This window comes from Siniperca chuatsi, linkage group LG16, assembly GCF_020085105.1.
Source record: "Siniperca chuatsi isolate FFG_IHB_CAS linkage group LG16, ASM2008510v1, whole genome shotgun sequence".
Taxonomy (NCBI): Eukaryota; Metazoa; Chordata; class Actinopteri; order Centrarchiformes; family Sinipercidae; genus Siniperca; species Siniperca chuatsi.
The window spans coordinates 25,953,738-25,978,387 of record NC_058057.1 but is presented as its reverse complement, the minus strand read 5'-3'; the positions used below and the strand labels follow the sequence as shown (position 1 = coordinate 25,978,387).

At 39.7% G+C, this 24,650-nt stretch overlaps 1 protein-coding gene across 1 annotated transcript in view; it reads left to right on the top strand.

Moving 5' to 3' along the window:
- cfap61 (cilia and flagella associated protein 61) overlaps positions 1 to 24,650 on the top strand; it is a 37,564-nt gene that overhangs the window by 4,497 nt on the left and 8,417 nt on the right. The window contains exons 8-19 of the mRNA XM_044169237.1: positions 887 to 1,084; positions 1,331 to 1,428; positions 2,534 to 2,573; positions 2,939 to 3,075; positions 3,491 to 3,617; positions 4,944 to 5,021; positions 5,981 to 6,187; positions 7,710 to 7,838; positions 13,940 to 14,067; positions 18,990 to 19,082; positions 19,724 to 19,892; positions 20,425 to 20,602. Coding sequence (XP_044025172.1) covers positions 887 to 1,084; positions 1,331 to 1,428; positions 2,534 to 2,573; positions 2,939 to 3,075; positions 3,491 to 3,617; positions 4,944 to 5,021; positions 5,981 to 6,187; positions 7,710 to 7,838; positions 13,940 to 14,067; positions 18,990 to 19,082; positions 19,724 to 19,892; positions 20,425 to 20,602 — 1,582 coding nt within the window. The remainder of the gene's footprint in view (positions 1 to 886; positions 1,085 to 1,330; positions 1,429 to 2,533; positions 2,574 to 2,938; positions 3,076 to 3,490; positions 3,618 to 4,943; positions 5,022 to 5,980; positions 6,188 to 7,709; positions 7,839 to 13,939; positions 14,068 to 18,989; positions 19,083 to 19,723; positions 19,893 to 20,424; positions 20,603 to 24,650) is intronic.

Genomic DNA, 24,650 nt, shown 5'->3' with positions numbered 1-24,650 from the left:
CACGGTTGCGCTTATGTGTAGGAATACAGAAGTTCTACGGTAAGGTACGGTAAGTGCTGAAAATATTCTAAATATCGCGTACACTTAAACTGATATTGATTTTATTTTTAGGTGGGCCTTCTTTTAGGTGACTAAAATACGTTCTGCTGCTGACCCCGTCCACAGCAATGCATCGCTTAGCTTCCGTGCTGGTACAACTCCCTGCTTCTCCAAGCTGGGGGCGTGCTGACCGCTACCTGCTGTAGGTAATACACTGACTATGGATAAGTACCTCATACAACCCCACTTCAAAAAACCCAAACTATTCCTTTAGGCAACATGGACAAGAAGTCCTCAAAGTGCTCAGAAAAAAGGAAAATTGAACCTCTGAAATTCCATGACAACTTATCAAACTCCACCTGCTGAGGAAGTTCATGTCATATGATTGAAAGCTCTAGAACAGCTACCAAAGGGACATTGAGGAGAGATTGTTCTGTCAACTTTTTCCAAGACTAAGAATGAACTTTGAACCTCAGCATTTATAGAAAATGTGTTGCCTCAACTAAACCCAAAACTCGTAGAGATCGTGATTACAAACATGTGTTTCTGCACTGCACTTCCCAGAGACCACTTGTCAGTCACACAGTGTGGGTGGTGCTGTGATACCTTCTTTTCTTAGTCAGTGTACTCATTGCTCATGCTAACTGCAAACAGTTCTTCTTCTGCTGTTTATTCAGAACAAATCAGAAACATGTCTTGCTGTGCAGGAGAAAACAGCTACCAGACAGCAAGTGCTTAAAACAAAAAATGTTAAAATCTTCATTAACTGGGTTAAAGACATATATTACATTAAGGGGGAAATATAAGTATGACTTTATGTACTGATGTCTGTGTGTTTCCTCCACAGAGTGACGGAGTTGCCGTTGGCTTCATCAGTGTCACTTCTGATGTCGATTTGAAACGGCTGCACGACAGCTTTGAGTTGAGTGAGTTTAACGGTTTGTACAAATGGCAGCAAATAAAACACTTTGAACCCGCTGCTCAGCCTGACTCAAGAGATGATAAAGAAGAACCGAGAAAAACCCAAACCCCCGATTCACAGCAGGTAACTTACCTGCACTTCTGTAAACTCACATTACAGGTGTTGGTCATACAAATAAAGAAATTCTGAAACTTACAAGGAAGTATTTCAGTGGTGTGTTAATTATTACAATTAAAGTCATGATTATGATAATAACATTAAAAAACAACAAGATTGGAAATGTTACACTGTCCAGTTGTACAGCAGTCATAAACTGTATAGTCTTTACCTTCTACTTTGTGTTATGTTTGTTGTTATCGTCACTTTCAGCAGGAGGAGACACAGTCGACTGGAGCAGGACATTTTTCGGGGAAATCCAACGCTTTCTGTATTCAGCTCTTCATTATTGACAAGAATTATGAATTGAGGTAAGGTCAGGATGAGGTCTGGGTGAGGGTATTAATGGGCTTTCAGTGTGTTTGAAAAACCTTTTCTTAAAAGGATAAAGCTGGCATTTATCTATGTTTTTCATATTGTCGACAAATCCCATGTAAAGACCAAAACCAACAATGAATGTATTCTACTAACTATTACTAAAAACTATTAAAAACACATCAATGAGGGGTGCCCCGGTAGCTCACCTGGTAGAGCGCACACCATGTACAAGACTGAGTCCTTACCGCAGCGGCTGGGATTCGAATCCAGCTCGCGGCCCTTTGCTGCATGTCATCACCTCTCTCTCTCACACATTTCCTGTCTCTCTTGCTGTTCCTATCTAATAAAGGCAAAAAGTAATCTTTAAAAAAAACCCCGAAACACATCAATGAGCCGCACTGTTGCACTGGGTGACTTGTTCCTTCATTACCATGAACACACACACTGTAGTTTTTTTATTCTGACTCAGTCCCACACACACCGTCCTGCTGCCCCAAACACTCACTAGAGCCCCACATGTGGATTCATCCGCCGCTGAAAATAGTCAGTTTAATAAATGATGTGCTTACTAAAGGGTAACATGCAACTTCAGCCAAAAATACTTTTACAGAATTAAGTTTCTATAATTCATAGATATCAGAAGTCAGATACAACAAGTCCATTAAAAAATGGAACTGTATTTTGAAAAGTATTCCATTAGATATTTTCTCACTTTTATACATTTTTGAGGCAGTGCTTTTGCAGCAGCGATGGCAGCTGTCCAGAGTTGCATCAGTCATATGCTGTGTTAAAGCAGGGAGAGTGACTGTTATTTGGCTCCTGCTGAGCTCCTCTCACCGCCGCCTTACCTCCCAGCTGTTACTGAATATGAATTCGAGCCGCTTCCTGCCGAGAGTGAGCATGTTATTAATGAGAACTGTGCTTAAAGTGACAGCGTGACGGAGCTGAAGGCGAGAAGTTGAGCTGGAAGCAGCGGGCAGATTGGTCGGCCAGTTGTTTCACCACAGTGATCACCAGCTTTGTCAAGCTTGGCTTTGATTCTGAAGTTGGCACAGACATATTTTCACTTAACTTCCCGTTCTTCTTCTTCTCTTCCAGATCAGTGGACTTTATTCCATATGTATTCAAACTTTTCCCTGTGAGTATCTTCTTTACATGTTACGTTTAAGACATCTGGCTGATGTAAATAGTCAAAGATCACTGTATCTAGGCAAGAGATAAAATAAATACTCCTGTGTCCCTGGAATGATATTATGTGCAAGAAGTCTGCCAGGTAGCAAAGTAAGTCCTGGTATGTAATTGTGAAAAACTGGATACCTTTACACATCAGGTTGATTTTAAAGTTATCGAACAGACATGACACTGATTTCCAGGTCTTGAAGAGTTTATAAAGTTGAAGATCCCTGAGAAGTCTTTAGGAAATTACCTTTTTTTATGATGTGTTGATATCTGCTCAGCGAAGTGTATATGTCGGTATTTGTTGTCCTTGTGTCGGTCTGTCAGGACCTGGACTTCTGCATCATCACTGTACCGTCGCTGTCCCCTGAGTTCCTGTTGCTGCAGAGCTTCCTCAGGGTGCCGCCCCGTGCCAGCAGCTTGCTGCTCCGTGAACTCTACGTCCTCCACCGCACCGGGCTCAGGTGAGTCATCCTGTAATAAAAAATACTGATTTTCCTGACAGGTTTACTTTGTCAGCTCCTTACAGGCGGCATCAGCTACGTCACCGTCAGATCACAGATCAGTGTTGCTGTCTTGGTACGCCTCTCAGGATAGCAAGTTTACGACTTCTCCGTAACTGTATATATTGTTTTATTTTATTTTATTCTATTCAAATTATAATATTTGTATATATGTTCTATGTGTGTGTAGCTTGAAGGGGCTACAACTTAGATTTCATTGAACAACCCTGTGTTGTAAAATGACAATAAATGAACCTTGATGCCTTGATAATGTTTGTGCTCAGGGAAGAGGTCTCTACACATTTGTGGCTCCACCTGTAAATGAAAATGACATGTACAGACCAGTGTTCCTCTCAGTTTGTGGTTGTTCTTGCAGGAGTGTGGAGGTGAGGCCGGCTGTGGCTGCAGACCAACCAGCTGTGTCTGATCTGGTAAAGGGTCTGAGCCTGAAGAAGTCCCTGCTGCAGGACCTGGACTGTTTCTATGAGACCCGCAGAGACCCGGTCAGTCAACACACACTCATATCAACGCACCTGGGTTTCAGCTGCAGCCACTCTACGCACTGTTTAGGTTTTCTTTAGACTGCAGTTATGATGCTGGTACAACCCATAGAGATCAATAGTTAAATATATCATGTTAGTTATGTAATCATGTATCAAACAAAGAAACATTCCCTCTTTCTTTATTACTTTCTTTCCTGCTCAAGTGTGTAAATTCCAGATCCTGTTTTCATCCCCTCCACTTTTACAGTTTCATTTTGATTTACTTACTAAAATCTCTTTAAACGGTGTCGTCTGACTGTCCAGCTACCAAAATCCAGATGAGAGAAGATGACTTTATAAAAATGTTGATACAGTCATCCGTGTCACCTTCAGTTATTACTCTGAGCTCACAGCAGTACGTTTTACAAACAGCAGTGGTGGCTTTGTGGTCTATTTTTGCCCTGGGCTTTGCCTCTCAGGCTACAGGCAGCGCTATGGTGGAGCTTGAGGCCTTTTGCAGCCTGAGAGGAATACTGAAGACAGTACTCAGGGCTAAAAAACTACTTCTACCTCCTCTGCATTTTTTCAGTAAAAAATGTTTACCCAAATGTACTTTACACTCAGGTGTCTATTAATGAACTAAATGTGATTTTAAGCAGGATTAGTCCATTAACAATACAATAATATTGTGAATATGTTTCAGATTTTTTATTGGATAACTATTATTTAAGCACAATAACCAACTTCACCATAATGTGTAATTTGCTGGATTGATATAAATGGATCTAAATGCAGGAATAGCATTCACGTAGTTTCATTCCCTTGTTTTTTCTCTGGTTAAAGAACCTGTGACTTCATGTTCCCCCCCACCTCTGGAACCAAACCTACGCTCTCGTTCCTATATTCAATATAACCAATTTTCTCCTCCTAAACAGAAACTGGCCTGTAAAATGATCAGTGTTTGGAAATCATTTTAATTACCATAAATAGTAAATAGAGAAAATATTAAGGTTGAAATAACTTAACTTTTAAAATGAAATGATGATTGTTTTGGACAATCAAGTGTGACTCGAGCTGGTGATGATGATGGTCTTGGAAAACCGAGGAATATCACACGTATGCCAGGGAACAGATTGGTGAGAAATCAGTTGAACGGATTTTCCTCTCTGACTGACACCCCAGCTGTCACTGCCGCAGCTCCAAAACTGATAATTACTTCTCAAATGAGAATGCAGCCACTTCATGTGTATTCATGGCATTGGACTAATACAAGGAGGTGCATTCATATTCAATTCAATACACACATGTAAATTTACACATATGTTGTTTTGTTCTGTTGTTTGTCAGGACGGGGTGCCGCTGCAGGCCTTCGTGGCCCAGGTGCACAGTCAGGTTGTGGGGATATTGATCATCAGAGACGAGCAGGTAGGTGCAGTTCACCAGTCATTGTCCTCAGATGAACCTGAAAGTGTTGGGTTAGGGTTGGTGGTGGTTTCTGGTACAATTCTGAGTCTGTCTCTAAGGATCAATAAGTGCTGAACTCCATTGAAAACTTTTTACTTTTAAGAAAACATTTTTAAAAAAGGCAATAACACCAACTTTTCTTCACAGCACAATTAAAGTCATTACATTTAATGTCTTTAATTGTGCTGTGAAGAAATGTATTATAATGAAATAATAAACCCTCATGTTCACAATATTCCTCCTTAAAGGGGTACTCCACCGGTTTTACACATAAAGGTCAGCCTTTGAAAAAAATGGTCAAAGATTCCATTGAGTTGCATGATGGGAATTGTAGGATCCATTGTTTTTGGAGCTTGATCCATACTATCTCTATCTGTCTCCCCAGTCCCCCAATTTAATGGAAGTGCAATACTAAATCACTGGGATATAAAAAAAAGTAGCTTCAGAAGTAGATAATACACTTTTACCACATTGTTTGACAACATCACATATAATCAGTATCTACTTTAGTACTGAAATGATTACTTGATTATTTGAAAAGTTGATAGACTAAATTAATCAACAACAGTTCTTCATAATTTATGAATCATTTAAGTCTGTTAAACGGTGTTTTGTCTGTTTTATATCATTGTGAATTGAATATGTTTGGGTTTTGGACTTTTGCTCAGTCAAAACGAGCAATCTGAAGATTCAGATTTTTCACTATTTTCTGACATTTTATAGACTATCGCTTAACCCAATCAAAAATAATGAAAAGATTATTTGATAATGAAAATAATCGTTAGTTTCAGCCCTATTTTCCTATTAAACAAAAAAAAATTAAAATAGGAAAATATCAAATACAAATATTTGCCCTGAAAATGTTCCTCTGTCATGGAATTTATCTACAGAAAACTGACTTCATTATCTATCTTTGTCAGGACATCGAGTACATTCGTGCCCACTACAACATCGAGAACTTCATCTATTTCAGCCATCACCGCTACGAGGAGCACGCTCAGATACGCCACTTTGTCATCAAACCCTCCTTCCAGCACTTCACCAAACAGTTATTAAAGGAGGTCCTCCGGCTGGCTCACAAATCCTGCCTGTTCCACAGAATCTACCCCTCCTACCACAGCCAAGAGGTGGGTGCATAGGGACTTTCAGGCCCTTACTGGCCCCTTAACACTGGGCCCCTTCCAGCCTCTGTGCATGTAATGATCCTCAGTTCATACACTGCAAAAAATATCCTTGATGACAAGACATTCAAACAGTGATACGTTGATTTCACTTGTTGACAAAAGTGGCAATTTCACTTTTAAGAATTTTTTTAACACAGATTGCATGAATATAAAATAGGAAGGTGACTCCAAGATAATAGAATTTCATTCATGAAAACTGCAAAATAATGATTTTTTCGTAGGAAAACAATTTAATTCATGATAACTTTGAGTCCAGACATGATACACACTAATGTTCAAGACCAGCGTCACATCTCATTCTGTAACTCTGTGCTTAACAAAAATCAGTATGTAGCTCTGAAAACTAGCTAGATGTAACAGTTTAAAAACTGGTCAAATCTCATTACTGTCCTTCACAGTCAAATACCAGTAAGTGCACCGATAGTAAAACTGTCAAACATGACGTATTGGACAGATTTTCTGTTTTTCAACCTAGACTTTATTACAGTGATGTTTCCAATCATTTATGATTACAAGAGAAAAATGTAAGTAAGGTAAGTAAGTCACTTTTCAGAAACTCACTACACTGCTGCAGCTTTTTGCAGTCGGGTTGTTACAGCCTTCAAAAAGTATTATAAATCTTATTTTCTAAAACAGGAGAAGCACAGTCAGACAATTCATATGCCTACCTGTATATGTTTGACTGATAATAAATAAATCACAGACCACACTGTCTTTTTCTATATATCTGCAGAAAACAAGAAGTTGTGCAAAATAGTCAATAAAACCAACCGGACAAATTTTAAATAAAGTCCAGTTAAGCTAAAGTAGCAATACCATGTAATTGGGAAGTGAAATAACTAGTGTATTCACCATTGTTTGATGTAAAGATGTCTGTCAGACTCAAATGGTTAATTTTTTTTTACTTTTCCTGTGATACATTTGGACAAATCTACAGCATCTTAGATGAAACTGTCTTCTGCAGCTGTTTAGGCTGATAAGACTTGTAGATTTGTTCATATAAAAATGTTGTAGCTTTAAGCAGGTAATTTTTTGCAGAGTGCGGCCCTCAGCAGGCTGCTGTCCCCGGGGTCGGGGCAGCAGGTGCCGACAGCGCTGCCAGCTCCACCTCTCCACACCATAATAAGACATTTCCTCAACGTGTAGAGGCCTCCACTTCCTCTGCTAATTACCTTCCACAAACAAGCACCAGATTGGGAGATGATGATGTGCAAATAGAATAATAGCAGTAGATAACCAGAGAATTAGCTCTGTTCAGGCAGTGGATGAAGCTCTGGGTGATGTTTTCCAGTCAGCTCATATCAGTGGTGTAAACCTCGCATCATCTAACCTCTTCACCGGAGCTCATTATCACTTTGTCGCCTTCCAGTTGCCTCCCGAGCCCCCACACTGATGCTGTTTAACCTCAGAGGGGATTTTCTCTTTATGAGCTCACTGACATTGTGCCCTCTTCTTCTGCACCCAGAATTCCTGCGTCCACCATCTGGGTTTTGTCCTCGACTGTGCAGTCCCTGTCCGCCCGCGACGCCAGATCATCTACCCACTGGAGGAGCTTGGCATCAACGTCCCTTCCAGGCAGATCACCGAGGACCAGGTGGGCACAGCAGCAGCTGGCTGACAGGGAGCAGCCTGCCAGGGAATGCAGATTAGCTGAAGGCTGCTGACAGAGGGAACACAGCAGGGTGTTAATATGACCACTAGACGGTGATGTTTCAAAAGGGAAAAGCCCAGAGTGGCACAGAATGTGCTTCACTTAAAGGTATGGAGGGGAAACTCCAGTACAGAAGGCTATAACACACAGTATGATGGAATGAACATTGAAATTTAATTTTCTATTACAGTTTGTCATAAAGTGAATCCACAAACAGCATTTCCAAATAGTTTCTCGGTTGCCTCTGAACAGCTTTAATCCCCACACGTGTGTCACGTTAACAGAGTCATTATATATTTGACTTCTCTGTTAAACAACAAACTAAAACACTGCAAACAAACAAAAAACTTGTTCAATTTGCTCATTTTATTTAAAAATACATCTATATTTCCGTACATGTGGCCACACAAGTACAGAGAGTTCAGCTTCATATATATTTCATATCTGTGAAAATGTTTGGATCTCAGCTAGAATTTGGAATAATGTTGTGTTGATCTGAACAAAGCTTGTCTACACAACAAGTATTTGTAGGTAGAAAAGGCAAACTTAAGACAATTTAAGAGCGCTCACTTCAGCTGAAATCTACAGTGGAAACATTTTAAACTTAAAATGTTTTGAGCTTTAGAAATAATTCACATGGGGAGTAATATAAGTTAAAGCAGTAAAAGCGGGTGAAGTGACAGATGAAATTCAAGCACTGAAAGACGTGTCAGTTGAAGTGTAAGTGGTGAAATTAGTTCAGTGTGTCAGTTCAAATGTAAACATTAAAACACACAAAAGCTAAAAACTGAGAAGAAAGGAAGTGAAGAAAGAATGGAATAATGGGGTGCGTAGCGGGGTGGAAGACTTTTTCTGACTCAGGTTTGATTTGTTACCTGGATGAACTCAGCTACTCTGAGTTCCTCTCTCTGTCTTCCTGGATAACTTCAAGATAATACAATAGCCGGCACATCACTACATTAAGTTCCTGAATGTAGAGAAGCTACAGGTCTCCTAAAAGACATAGAAATCTGAAAATGCACTAAATATTTGGATATTCTGTAGCTTTAAACCACTGACATTTTACTGACATTTGATTCTTTACAGAGTAATGAGAAAGTTGAGAGAACATTTTTGTCATCATGAATCGTAGTCAACAACAAGTTCTTGGAAGATTATAGAATTTTTAAATTGGAGCTTTGTAGGAGCCTTTAAGGTGTCAGTATCCATCAACAAAAGTATTTTTCAGAAAGTCAAACAGTGTCTTTCACCCTGACTTTAAGTGTTTCGAGCATACCCCAGCCTTTTACCTCAGCCCTGAATCTCTCAAAGTGTTTTTTAATACCTAGGTACGTCACTCTCCCTCAGGGCTAGCTGTCTATTTCAAGTAACTTAAGCAGATAGTATTACTTTGAGAGCTACTTTTTTCTTTCTTTTTTAATAAAAACCTAAGAAGCTGATAAAAGAATGAAAGTGACAGGTGAACAATGATAATCCCAGCTCTGAATGGTTTTCACATGTTTTGTTTCATTTCTACCTTGAGTCCTGTGTTCTGGTCTTAAATCTTCCGAGCCTGGCTGATCTTAATGTGGCTGTGATTTATTTTGCTGTCCTGTACTTCAAATATTTACCACATGTACAGCAGCACTCTTTAGACCCGAGGTGTCACCGTGTACACTCACATGTTCAATTCACTCCATCAAACCCAGTGCGCTACCTTCCCCTCGGTAACACAGCAGTCATGATTTCCAGGCTACCGTGCAGATAAGAGCTTCGCCTCCGAGCTTCGTCTCTGCCTCCTGATGTCGGCCTCAGGATGATTAATCAAATTTAAAGCACCTGTTCCCTCCTGTCAATACAGGATCATATTACAGTCATTGTGTTTAGAGAAGGTGAGGCACCTCCAGCATGATAAGAGCTGCTGCACCTGCTCCACTGCACATGCAGATGAGACAGGAGCTTTGTTCATCTGAATACCTCATCTGTTTAATTCTTGCAGTATTCAGATGGGTGCATGTAGGCATTTAATTTGCCTACATGTAATAACAAATACAGGGTTTTTACATATAAAGTTATACTCATTTTCAATAAATGTCAAAATACAGCATCTACACGACGCACAGCTTAAAAATAATTGTTTATCTGATATGTTATGTAAATATTGTTTTGATAAAAGTGTTTTAATGGATGACTGTTGTGGTCCAGTCCAGCTTTTCCACTTGCTGCTGTACAGTAATCGAATCAAATTCAAAATGTTTTGGTGCATTTGGGAACAAAATACATTGCCAAAGTTGCTGAGTTCATCTGAAACTGACCCAGAATCTTAAAGTGAACTGCTGAATGTTTACAGTTTACTGCAAAGTTTAATCTTTGGCTTGTCACTAGTAGCACACAAAGCAGAATTTTAAGTTTTGTGACTGGACGTTTCGTACCAAAATGCTCCTTTGGGAGTTGTAGTTAACTACTCTCCTATTGTTTGTCGTTCAACTTTTTTCACCTTTTTTTTTTCAACTTGTGACCTGATAACAATGGAAAAAAGTAAGGATCAAAAGTATTAAAAAGAGAAAACTGAAAATTTGAAGTGTTAAATTTAAAACTGGGGAATATGTTGTGAAGTACAGTATAAATAGGCAATAAAGTAATGCCAGCTGCTTTTGTTGCTACAATCAAAAATATTTATAAGATCACTTATTTGTCTGATGCATGCGCATATGCATTTATCATATAAAATAACCATATGCTCTTTTATTTTCCTGCTAATCCAACCCTGAGCCACAACCTCTCTCAGTATGTGACAGATGTCGGGCACACAGGCCCTCCTGGAAATTATTTGAATATTACACAAAGGTTAATTTCACCCTCGGGTTTCCTCTTTTTTTTCGCTTGATGCTGTTTTCATCCAACAAGGTGCATTGTGGGGCCAATCTGCCTAATTATAGATGATGAAGGAGCCATTAACTGCCTCAGATCACAGGGCGAGGACCAGAGACGCTTGGCGGTGGAGGAATTGGGAAATTAGAATGCAGTGTTCTACTAATTCCTGTGGGGCTCTTTTGTAATTATCGTGGAAAAGTGTTCCTTAACTGTCAGGTCACATGTTTGATGCCTGTGTTTCCATCTCATTCGAACCTGAACCTGCACTTACTGCAATTCTTATATTTTTCTAATTGTGTTTATTGATTTTTGAACATATGAATATAGAGCAAACACCTGATTAATACACAAACAGGGGTAAACAGTGGGATGAAAGTACAGCAAGCACAAAATATGAATAAATAAAATTTTAAAAATTAATAATTACAAAAAGAGCGCTTCAAAAATGAACACATCTATCCCAGTGTGATGCGTCTACAGATGACAATGATAAACGTGACAGTTATTATTGTTTATTCCATCAGACAAAGTTTAGAGCCTATTGTTAGTATAATTCAACATAATTGTTTTCTTGAATTGTTCATGGGAACCATAAAGTAAATACCTGAGCTTCTCTAGTTTAAGGTGCTGAATCACCTCCCTCAACCACAGAGGAGGTTATTCCAGTTCAGTAAAATGATGTCCTTTTCTGTCTCCTAGAAATTATGTTCATGTACTACTAATTTGCTTTGCCAAATACATACAAACACCCCCTGAAAATCTCATTTTTGACCTCCAGTGGTTTAACTTTAACTCTGCAGTTAGCTTGAGAGGGCAGCAAAACACTGCTTTTCAACCTTAACCTTAAAATGCGTAATGCTGTGTCTACAAGTCTCATGTTTTTAAAAAAAATGTCATGTGAAACACATGGAAATAAGTGAAGAAACACAGACTTTTAATGGATTTACCTAACAAGTCTGTAGGCTAATCGAAACAGAGCTGTAAACAAAAGAAAATGATCAAGGCAAGACAGTTTTATTTGTATAGCACATTTCAACAACAAGGCAATTCAATGCTTTACATAAAACATAAAAGCAACATAGGGCAATATAAAAAGACATTTAAAATCACTTAAAAAGGGTTAAATAGAAAATAAAAAACAAGATAAAACAGGAGAGTAAAAGTTACAGTGCAGTGTAAGAAATTAATCATTATTTGATTTAATAAAAGGCAGCGGCAAACAGAAAGACTTCAGCCTTGATTTAAATGAACTGAGAGTTGCAGCAGACCTGCAGTTTTCTGGGAGTTTTTTCAAGATATATGGTGCATTCATGGTGGTGAACGCTGCTTCTCCATGTTTGGTTTAGACTCTGGGGACAGAAAGCAGACCTGTCCCAGACCACCTGAGAGGTCTGGACGGTTCATAACGTAACAGAAAATCAGAAATGTACTTAGCCCTAAACCATTCAGTGCTTTATAAACCAACAGTAGTATTTTGAAATCAATTCTTTGACAGACAGGAAGCCAGTGTAAAGACCTCAGAACTGGAGTGCTGTGATCCACTTTCTTGGTCTTAGTGAGGATGCGAGCAGCGGCGTTCTGAATCAGCTGCAGCTGTCTGATTGATTTTTTAGGGAGACCTGTAAAGACACCGTTACAGTAGTTGAGTCGACTGGAGATAAATGCATGGACAAGTTTTTCCAAATCTTGCTGAGACATAAGTCCTTCAATCCTGGATATATTCTTAAAGTGATAGTCGGCTGACTTTGTAATTTTTTTAATGTGGCTGTTGAAATTCAGGTCTGAGTCCATGACTATGCCAAGATTTCTGGCTTGGTTTGTGGTTTTTAACATTACTGATTGAAGTTGAGTGCTGACTTTTAACCATTCCTCCTTGGCTCCAAAAACAATTACTTCAGTTTTATTTTTGTTTAATTGAAGAAAATTCTGGCACATCCAATCGTTGATTTGTTCAGTGCACTTACTCAGCGCTTGTACTGGACCATAGTCCCCTGGTGATATTGTAAATTTGTGTGTCGTCTGCATAATTATAGTAACATATTTTGTTGTTCTCTATAGTCTGAGCCAGTGGGAGCATGTAGATGTTAAACAGAAGAGGCCCCAGAATGGAGCCTTGGGGAACTCCACATGTGATTTTTGTCTGCTCAGATATGTAATTACCTATAGACACAAAGTAGTCCCTGTTCTTTAAGTAGGATTCAAACCAGTTTAATACTGAGCCAGAAAGTCCGACCCAGTTTTCCAGTAATATGTTGTGGTCGACCATGTCGAATGCAACACTGAGATCCATTAATACCAAGACTGAAATTCTGCCACTGTCTGTGTTTAAGTGGATGTCATTTCAGACTTTAACAAGAGCAGTCTCAGTGCTGTGGTGTGCTCGAAAACCTGACTGGAAGACATCAAAACAGCTGTTTAATGCCAAGAAGTTGTTCAGCTGTTGAAAAACAGCTTTTTCAATGATTTTACTTAAAAACGGGAGGCTTGATATAAGTCTATAATTGTTCATTAGTGACGTGACGTCTAGATTGTTCTTTTTTAAGAGTGGCTTGATGATTGCAGTTTCCAGGGCCTGTGGGAAGACACCTGAGAGAAGAAACAACTCAACTTACAGTTTAATTTCTGACACACATAAAAGATACAGTTAATTTGGGGTTAAAAACCCAGAAGTTTAAAGATGCAGAACCTTTCCATCTAGTCACTTGAGTGCATCAGCTTATAAAATTATAGCTAATTAAGTCCTTTTCACACTATTCTGATATGAAATATCTCAGCCTCAAGGCCTATTTACTTTTTAAAAAATCTGAATTTTCCGACCACCTGTAAAAGGACGGTTGTTGATATTCAATATGTTTCACTCGGCACAGATTTCAGAAGTGTAGAATTTGGCACAAATCTTGCTTAAACGTTACAGACTATAAAGGTTTTTGCCTGAAAGCTGAACTGTCTCTTCAGCAGGCAGATTAAGTGCATTAATGAAAGCTGGTTCCTACTTCATCCTGTCATATTCAAATGGGGAAAATTGGACACATCATTATGTAATGCTTTTAGTGGGTTAATAATTACATGCATTTGATGGATTATTTAATTTTCAGAAAATGGCACCGGTCATTTTGCCCCCCAGATTTTTTAATTTAAGTAAAACCAGTGAATCTGACTGACTGTCTTCTCTCTCTCTCTGTTTCTCTCAGGCACCGTTTGCTCTCAGCCTCATTAGCAGAAAGTTAACCATGGAGCCAAAGGTCACCATTAACGCCAGGATTGTGGTGGTGGGGGCGTCAGATACAGGTTTATCTTTCCTTGAGGTGCTTTGTTTCTGGTGAGTCTGCCTCAGAAGCTCCTCAGTGTCATTTTTTTCCTAGATGTGCAGTAGCCTATGTATATACTGGCCTTTTCTAAATTAGTAGCAGCAGTGACAAATAATGTCACAATTCTTTCTCTGTAACCAGAGCTGGATTAACCTCTCAAGGGGCCCTGGGATAAAATTTGCTGTCGGGCCCCTATTAACACCCCCACACACACCTCTCACCATCTGTGCATTGTGTACATACCCTGTCATCTCCAAGTTCCCATCAAGAACAGAGCATAGAGCAGACTATATGTGGCAGATTCATTATGTGCCCCAAAACTCAGACACCAACCAGTTCTCCTATGCTGCAAAGTTTTCTGTGCGTCAGTTAGTTTGTAGTAAAAGGATTTGTCTGCTAATATTCTTTATTTTCTTATTAAATCCCATGAAAAGACCAAAACCAACACTGAATGTATCTACTAACAAGTATTGTGTGTATATCACAGCCTGATATATCTTCTTCCCCTGTGCCATAGAGCTCCACCGTTGTCCAGAAACTATTAAAAACACATTTAAGAGTTTACGTAATAGCTGATATGGTTCTTTAGTGGAGCAATTTCTGCAATTAATCAAGTTACCAAAAAACAACTGACTTGCAGTTAAGCTGAGGCCCTGGGGCAATGGCTGAATATTTACAGCAACACAGTAGAGGAAATGAAAATGTATCTGTATACTGTACTCATAATATTCATAAAAGAAGTGCTTTCATCAAAAGGCACTATCAGGGATCATCCTATGCTGCAACCTGCAGTGCAAACAAATTTGGGCCAACTACCAAATCAAAATCAAAACTGACAGAAGCAGAATCTGAATCTGGCAGTTAGTGTCCGTGTGTCTAATGCAGGCAGGTAGCATAAGGACAATCACTTTTATCTCCAAGTGCCAGTTAACACAGACGAGTAGTAAAGTGCACATATGCAGGAGGTATAATAGACAGCTGGTAGCTGTTATAATGAAAAGTATTCACATGATCATGTTTATCACAGATTCTGATTGTGTAGAGAAATACTCCAGAAACCCTGAACCCAAGGTGAGCAGTTCTACACTGGAGCTTCTCTGTCATTTCTTTATCATCTTTTATTCCAGGAATCCAATCTCTGTAAATGTCACTTGACTCCGGGTCGGACGTCTTCCATGTTTGCCTTCGTCCTGGCTTTGTGAGATTAACTGCTCTGGCAGATAATAAGAAGCACAGGGTGCTGATTCAGAACCAGGTGATAGCTGCCGGGCAACCGGGTCATTGTTTTGTGCGAGTGAGATCTCACAGCTCTCGGAGCTGGCAAAGCTGGCACAGTGGTAATGGCGGGGCGTGCGCACGCAGCTGTCTGCGGTCTGGCATTCAGCAGGGCCAGCGCTGGCCCCCTTTAATTAGCCACTCCACTGTTTCCCCCCGTCAGGGATCTGCTGCAGCGATCTGTGTTTGCTGTCACTAATGAGTTGACTAATGAGGCAGTTAGTGTCCGCTGAACTAATGGTGAGGCAGCGATGCATTGAGAGGGTGAATGATGGGTCAGTTTCGGCCTGCTGGGGCCCCCCTTATCAGCCCTGCCCAAACGTCCATCCCCTTCACCCCCCACCCCAACACAGCTTTCCATGTGCTCATTGAATCCAGCCCAGCAGCACGAGCACCACCCCCAACTCCATTACTGGCTGGGACGGGGTCAGACAGATAAAGAGCTCTGCGGCGGCTCGGCCCTCTGCTCGCCGCGGTCAGGCTGCAGGGTCACCACGGCTGTCTGTCACCGGCTGATAACAGAGCAAATCCAGGGCTTCTGATTCAGTCACATCCAGACACCAATAATGGGCCTTAATGCTTCAGTGCTGCGGCATAAATCCACCTTCTGGCACAGATTAACAAGGAAAGTTTGACTGCAGTCATTGTCTGATGGTTAATTATTATTATTTGCATGTTCACGTCAAAATCAAGGATCAAACCCCTGATGACACAAAGCTTAGAAGTGACAGTTAAGGATTCTTTACTTGATCCAGCTGTAAACTCTGGTTTGATTGATAAATCTATAGATTTTATTGGGAAAAACATTTCATTATCAGTGTTATACATGCTCATTTTGCTGCTCTCTCCAAGTGAGTAATATGACTTGTAAAGAAACAATTAGTGAATTAATCCGTTAGTCTATCAACACAAAATTTGTCAACCATTTCTATTCATGTTATTTATCAAGCAAAAATGCCCATCATTTGCTGTCAAATGTGAGAATATGCTGCTTTTCTCTATTTTTATATTATTATAAACTGAATATTTTTGGGTTTTAAACTGTTGGTCAGACAAAACAAGCTGTTTGAGTACGTCAGCTTAGGCTCTGGCCTTGGGAAATGAGTATTTTTCACTATTGTCTGACATTTTATAGACTAAACGATTAATCAGTCAATAAAAAACTCAACAGGTTCGATAATGAATACCGTTGTTAGTTGCAGCCCTAATTTGTTTTACATTGTCTATAGAGAAGGGGTGGGAAATATGAATAAAATCTTTTATCACACTATATGTAATTTTACATTGCGATATCAATATATATCATGTAGTGCCTTTTCTGGAAATTTAATTTATAAACCAGCCCATTTTTGGCTAATCCAGTAAGTTAGATACCTGACAAATCAAGGTACTTCATAGCATTGATGCCAAAATCCTGTAAATCCAATATTGCCATAAAGTAGTTGTCCATAATTGTGGTCTAATACAACCAGCGATGTTAAATTCACCAAATCTCAGATATCCCCATATTGTCCAAGTGAGTAATAATAGTCACCCAACATATCCAGTCAGTTTACCAGCATTTTGGTGTCTGGTGCTGTAGATCTGTGCCGGTGGGCGTTAATTTAGCAGGAAGCCGAGATAAGAACAGAGCAGGAGGCAATCAGAGACGTCAGTGTGATAAGGCTGAACACTGCAAGGTACACACTCTGCTATTCACTGGACGAAGGAGCTGGAGCTGCTGTTATCAGCTGTGTAATGTCCTGTAGGCCATCACAAAAGGGGTAATTTGCATCACAAGAGAAGTTGTATGTTGTGGACAGAAAACACACAAGCAGTATGAGGGCAGTTCAGGATTTTTACGCTCAGGAACCACAAACTGGCTGAAGAACTTCCACCTGAGAAGATTTCAACCACTGATTCAACATCTGAGATTTTTTTATATATGTTTGATGTTGCTAAGGATTTTAAAATGTCTTCAAGCAGGAAGATTCTCAAACAGATCAACTGTGTTAGAGTTTTACGGAAGCAAATTTTCTAATTATGGATTCACAATTGAGGGGAGGAGGAACTAGTAGGTGGAACTCAAGGGCTACTTACTAGCTTTTTTTGCTGAGCTTTAAACTGCATCTCATGGTCTTTCATCCGCTGATGGAGAAGTTACTGTTTCTAAGGAATTTCAGGAATTAACTTACACACTCAATAGTTTAGTGTAGTTTATTTGACATTATAAGAAAGGAGACAAAGAATCACACACATCTACAAAAAATGTCAAGGATGACACAATAAACCCCAAGAGTTACTTCTATTGGCAACATCCTACATCCAACAAACCAATAAAATAATATAAATATGTACATTATCCCCATTCAAATCACACACAGTCAAACAGCAAATAAATTAATACATTCTATACAAAAAATAGCTTAAACTTCCACATTTGCTGTAAAACATCATTTGACCTTCTTTTTAAAGTTATGGCGGTTATGGCGGATGTATTCAATGAACAAAGGTTCACTGGCTTCAGGCTGATGGACACAAGTTCCCGCAACCCTACGGAAGTGGTTTTTGAGTAATACTCAGGGGCTCTGCTGTTATAGATATTATGAACCACACAGCCTTCAGATGAGGTTTAGCGACACCTCAGCTCATGACAGGAAACAGCTGGACAAAGTGGTGCAGTCTGTATCAAAAATCGGCTACAGTACAATCCCTTACCATTAGGCTATGGAAACACAAGATGCTGATCCTGTGATATCCTGAGGTTTCTGTTTTATTTGTGTTATGTGAACTCACCACAGCAAATGAATCTTACAGGCCCTGCTCATCCTCACATGTGTTTTCAGTTATTTTGGCTGATTAGACCTCTGCTCAGGTTAAAGGTAGGCTGAGATATACGTGAGGTCGCCGGATTCCTTGAACTAACTCCTTGAATGATGAAGGTGTAATTTGTCCCACCCTGACAGGTGCAACAAAGCTAACAGACCTGAGCAGAGGTCTAATCAGCCAGGATAAGTGAAATCACCCGTGTGGTGTACTGTAGGTGTGCAGCTCCTGTAAACTTTCCAATTATGGTAGCTTTTCTCGACGAAAGCTTGTTCTGTTCCACCTTACCCAGGATCTGTATTGCTATGCTCTCTCCACCCAGACTACTGTCTAACAAACATCCTAGACAACTAACACTAGTTGAGATTGTCATGGACAATAACTTGCTAATCCTAGGTTTTGATCCAAATAAAATAAGCTCTGTTTTGTCCATATGAAGAGACAACTTCTTACGAGCCAATCCTTGATCTTACTTAACTCCTCATATAAGATTTTTACCCGAGCTCATGTTCCTTTATTGGCAACACTAATAGTATTAGTTAGCAGCAGTAGCAGCTAATATTTAAAGAGTGCAAGGGCCAAACATCTTTGTAGATGTATCACTGTGTTCATGTATAATACAGAGCTTCCTGTTACATAAAGTAATGTTAAAGAGTTTTATTTCATATTCTTTATTTTCCTCTTGACATGGTTGAAATTATCAGGCTTTCTAAATGCTGCTTCACATCGCTGGATGAAGAAGGTAGTTGTTGCAGAAACTAAAGTTGTCCTTCCCCAGAAAACATTCCTCTCACACTGTGTCCTGTATGTATTCACTGTATTCTGCTTTTCAGTGTTGTTTGTTCTCTCATAGCCCTCACCTGAGGTTCAATAACCTGACCCTCATCTCAACACACGGTTTCCCAAGCAACTACATACACAAGGACATCGGATTTCTGTCCACAAGGTGAGTGAATGGAACAACATCAGACATGAAAATGAAAAATCATGTTTTGGCATCTTACATTGAATAACTTATTAGATGTATTTCAACATAAGAATGCTCTAAAAACATCTAACCTGTGTGATTATTTTATGTGTCATTAAACTCAAGTCATCATTCACAACTACATTATTTTACTCCAGAGTTTGAGACGTTTTGTGCACTAAGGTAATATACAGTATGATGTAAATTTTAGATGTTGAGATATTTTACTGGACAAGTGAATACTTTGACCTGTTGGTGGCGCTAGAGGAAAAGTCAAGGGACCACCAAAGTCAATAGGAGTCATCCTCTGTAGACAAAGAATGTCTGTTAAGAAATTAAAAACTATCTGCCCAATAGTTGTTGTGATATTTCAGTCTGCACCAAAGTGGTGGACCATCTGAGAGACTGACATTGCCATCTCTAGAGCCGTGCTGCTAGCATGGCTAAAAACATTAGAATATTTGTGCTTATAGCAATAAAATTAAAAAAATCAAACTAGAAATCCATGGTCAGCAGTGATGAAGTTGGTAGTTTTAGTACATTGAAAATTTACTTGACGAAAAACGTTTCCAGCAGAATCAAAGTTTCTCAATCTACTCAGTCTTCTTCACTTCCTGCAGTCACGCATACAGCAGCCGAGACTTGGCCCAGCTCCCTCTGCATGCCTGCGTCCATGTGGTGACTGGGAAGATGGTGGGCATCAACAGGAAGTCCAAATACGTCCTTGTGTCTGGTGGTGAGAAGGTGCCCTACGATCGCCTCATCCTCTGTACAGGCCTGCAGTACCAAGTGAGACAATGAGACCCTTTTCGTCTTTTAATCTAAGTTGTCTGTAAAACAGCAGGTTTGTCACAATAGGGTCGTCAAGTGGTCTCCTTGCAAAGCAGATGTAATGTTGAATCAGTCCCATGACACCTTCAGAGAGCTCAGTGGTGATTTCTGGTGTCTCAGAAAGACCCTCTCAATACCAAATACAGCTGAAGTCACCAAAACTAGTCAGGTGCATAATCGCCGTAGTGGATGGATGGTCAATATGTAAACGTGTCCCCCTCAATAACTGTGACAAGATGCATCATCAGAGCCCTCCAAAAGCTGGAAGAGAGCAAATGTGTGCAACTTTACTGTCAGCAATGTCACTAAAAATATGCCAATATTAATTATCCCATTCATCTGTCTTTTCACAATACTACTTATAGTCTATGATTCATTATCTTTGTTAAGGCCCTGAGCTGTTTTAAGTCTTTATAAGGCACTTTGAGTGACATTGTTGTCTGAAATGTAATTTAGAAATCAAATCTATGCATGTCATGTGATGCTGTAGGTGCCCTGTCCTACTGGTGTGGATCTAAGCCAGCCTGTCACAAACAGCCAGCTGCAGGCTCAGTCCGCTCACCGCAGATACGCCGGGCCCGTCCCATCCAACCTCTTCACCCTCAACGACCTCTGCGACTGCACGGCTGCTCACCGCTGGCTGTGTGCCAACTTTGTGGAGCTGGAGGGTAACACCGATACACACGCACACACACACGCACGCACATGCACGCACACACACACACACACACACACACAGAACCTAAAATTAATCTGTAGTAGTATGTCATTACTCAGCCAGTCAATGCTGAAGTGCCCCGGTATAATTAGCAGCTAATTAGCTGCAGAGAAATCTTTCATCTCTGTGAATCAGGTCGGCCTCTTCCATCCATTTTCCATTATCATATCACTTTCTGAGAGGCAGGCTTTTCAGAGCAGGAAAAAATACACAGTGTCATTAAGCAAAATTAATCTGCTCTCCGAAGGAATTGTGCAGTGATCTAGAGTGAGGCTTTTATACATACTAATTAGTTGATCCCAGTCATAAAGGAAAACCATTAATAAATGCAAATTGCTATGGCGGACTTAAGCAGATACCATGTTTATTTCCATATTTTAATAATAACAGCAGAAGGAAACAGTGAATACATTTTATCATTTGACTAAAGCAGAGGGCAGTCATTTCTGTTCTGTCTCAGCACTAGCTTTAAATGATAGTTTTCTTATTGACAACAAATTCCATGAAAATACAGAATCTAGAAATGTGTTAGTCCGTCCCTCAGTACTTTCAGACTTCTATACCTCTTCGCTCAAAGCGATATAATTACATTTTTTTGAAAGGCTCAGTAATTTCAAAATTAACAGCTGCTCACTGTAGTTTTTAACCAACGTTACTCGAACAGGACCAAATAGTGCATCTGTTGGGGACTATTTCCAGCGGCAAATTAATCCACATTTGGTGTTTGAGCGAGTATTTGGGGCAGCAGGACGGTGTGTGTGGGACTGAGGAAGCGCTTCTTGGATCTGACAGCAATGTGACACAAAACAAGTACTCCTGATGCATGGGTAGGAAATCAGTGTCCCCCAAAACAGGGAATGAATTCCCTAAAAAGTCAAGGCACACTCCTTTGTGAAGGCACAAGGCCTTTATTTTAGTGGCTACATGATTAAAAACAGAACCGGGTCGTATTGACTGCACACCAGTCTACCTCAGGACTCTGATAAAGGCTTTTTAACTTTTGTACCTTAATAAAGCGGTGCGCCTTGACTTTTTTGGGAATTCATTCCCCTTTTTTAGTAGACAGAAAAAACATGTTTCCTTGGCTAGTTCTAGTAGCAGCAGAAGGAGTAAACAGATGAAGTGAGCAGTGGAATATATATTAATTGATGAGTAGCTTTGTGTTCTGCTGGCCTTGAGGTTTCAGTAGCAGCAGCGCTCCTCTCCTTCAGCACCATGGAGAGACACTCGACAGCAGCCAGTAAAAGCTGTGTTCATCACTAACACCAACTCTAGTCTACTCTATTACTCCAACTGCAGTGTACTTAGATCATTTACTTACGTTAAAGTAACAATACAACAATGTAAAAATACTCCATTACAAATAAAATGCAATCAAAATACTTAAGTAAAAGTACAGAAGTATTATCAGCTAAATATACTTATAGTATCAAAAGTAAAAGTTCTGCTACACAATCTATTCATTTTTTGGACTTGTCTAATCTGGATAATTTGAAATCTTTAGGCCTCAAAGTTATTTAAATGAAACTATCTGAGAAGTTTAGAGAGGAAATGTCTCTTTTGGCGGAACAGCTAACTGTAAGAATGCAGTGAGCAAACAAGTGCCGCGAGAGGCAGGAGACTGAAGAAGCATTTATTCTCTTTGCAAAACTAAAAAAACTCTAGCGCCATCTAACTACGTCACTTTGAGGCCTTCAATCTACGGCGCACAAAACTGCAAACAGAACTAAGATTTACTCTTCTCTCTCGTACTCACATGTGAAACACTAAGGGGGGGGTGTAGATTTATATATGCTAGGAAACAGGTGAATGATTAGACAAGGAAGTTGTCGGCTGGAAGTTCCTCCTGGCAGAAGCCTTCCTGCTGCTGTGGGCGAGGGAGAAAGAGAGCACTCAGGATGGCTCTCATGCTGCTCCCAGCAGCAAGATCAGCACCTCGGAGAGCGCCGCGGCGCACAGTCCTGACAGCTAGCATCTCATACACAGCTGAAACATAACAGGAGGCCCCAACTACACACTGTGTTCTTATAAGAGTTCAGTTTTATTGTCTTGGATTGAAGACTGCATAACAATAGAGATGCCAGAAAAGATACTTAATAAATAAATAAATAAATAAATTACACACAGGCAAACACACTACTCAAACGCAGTTAAAAATACAAGAATTCCAAAACAATGAAGTAACAAAGCATGCTGATGTAACAAATGACAGCCAGTGTTATTCCATGAAATAATATAGGCCTATTTTCAATCACTCACAAAGAAGTACGTAGTTTTAGTCACTGGAGGTTATTAAAAACGGGTATTTTCACTTGAGATGTCTCTTAAGCTTTCTTGGCACCATTGCTGCATTTGATAGCTTTTTTCTCCAGGTGAGGTATTACAGTGTGTGATAGCTAGCTTCCCCTAACCACAGAAGCCACAAGCCAAGTAGCTTTCACTCTATACTCTGACTCACTGCACTAGATAACAACATAATCGCCAATAAATCTCTGCTGTTCTAGAGGTGAAATGGAAACGTCCCACCCATTCCACAATGTATTTCACGTACTGCGGAGGGCTAATCAGCCCTCCTGAAAAGCTAAAAACACAATATCATCCACATTCTGAGGTAAATAAATAATATCTACCTCTGTTAACTAGTAAGACTTAAAAACTTCATTTTAGGGACACCACATATTTTCCTGCCTCATCCCTAGCCCTTTAATATTCAGTACATGACAGTAATGAGTCGGGTACAGTGACTACACAGCCTGCAGTGAGACTACATTAAAATAAAAGCAGTTTGTGTAATGTGTGCTTTATATAGTTAATCCCAGTGGGATCAGCACGGGACATCTCTACTTCATTTTAGGGAAGATTTAACAGCAAATATTTTGCTAGCAATCAATAATGACACTTCCAATTAATCTTTTACATGAGTGTGCTGCCAAGTTCAAGTCAAATTCAAGCACAACACTGAGTTTATCAGAATTAGTTTTGACTTGACACACGATAACAGCATGTTTGATTAGAAGAGAATGTGGCTAGCAATTCAGATTTTTTTCAGTTACAATGATCTGTCTGCATTATATGCACTCCAGCACTAACAAAAAAGTGTAAAAGTTCAGTACAAATTCATGCACATATTAAATCTCTTTGTTGTCTTTGTCTCATATACCATTGGCATGACGACCCTGCTGCTCCAGGCATTGTGCTTTAAATGTAATATAATCATTGTGGGACGAGGAGCACATACTACCGTTATATAGGAGCTTGTATGTTCTGTAAAATGTCAAGAGGCTTCTCTGAATAGCAAGCATCAAAGGATGGAATCACTCAGAAAAAACCCATTCAGATGTTCAGATTTACATAGTTTCTCTCCATGCATCTGCGGTTCATGGCTCAGGAATCTGAGGGCCTCTTGTAAAACATGCGCAGCTCTTCCTGTCCTCTTTCAGAGCTGTTTGGAAAACCTGAGCACAAACTCTTGTTGATTGGAATAGGGAAATCATTTGTATCATGACATAGTGAAAATTAAGAGCTCCTTTGCAAAATAGTGTCTTTTTTTAGAAATCAATACTTCATGGTCACCATTCAGTTCGTCTATTTGGAATATTACAATTTTGTATGATAAACATCTACTGTGCCTACAAACAGAAAAAAAAAATCCTAAATTGATTTTCTTTTTCAGCAAAAATGTTATTACTGTAGTGGGTAGTTTTCTTTTATATTTCAAGTGCATACGTTTTTTAAGACTTTTTGCTGAAAGTCGGGCTGAATGATTTGGGTAAAATGCCTACCATTTTGGTTCAGATTGAAACATCTCAACAACTAACTATTGGATGGATTGCCACTAAACATGGGACAGATATTTATGGTCCCCTTCAGGGTGGATCCTAATGATTTGATGATGATCCCCTGACTTTTCCTATAGCGCCACCAGGAGGGTGACATTTGTGGTTTTAAGAGAACTGTCTCAACAACAATAGGGTAGATTCAATTTGGCACAGACATTC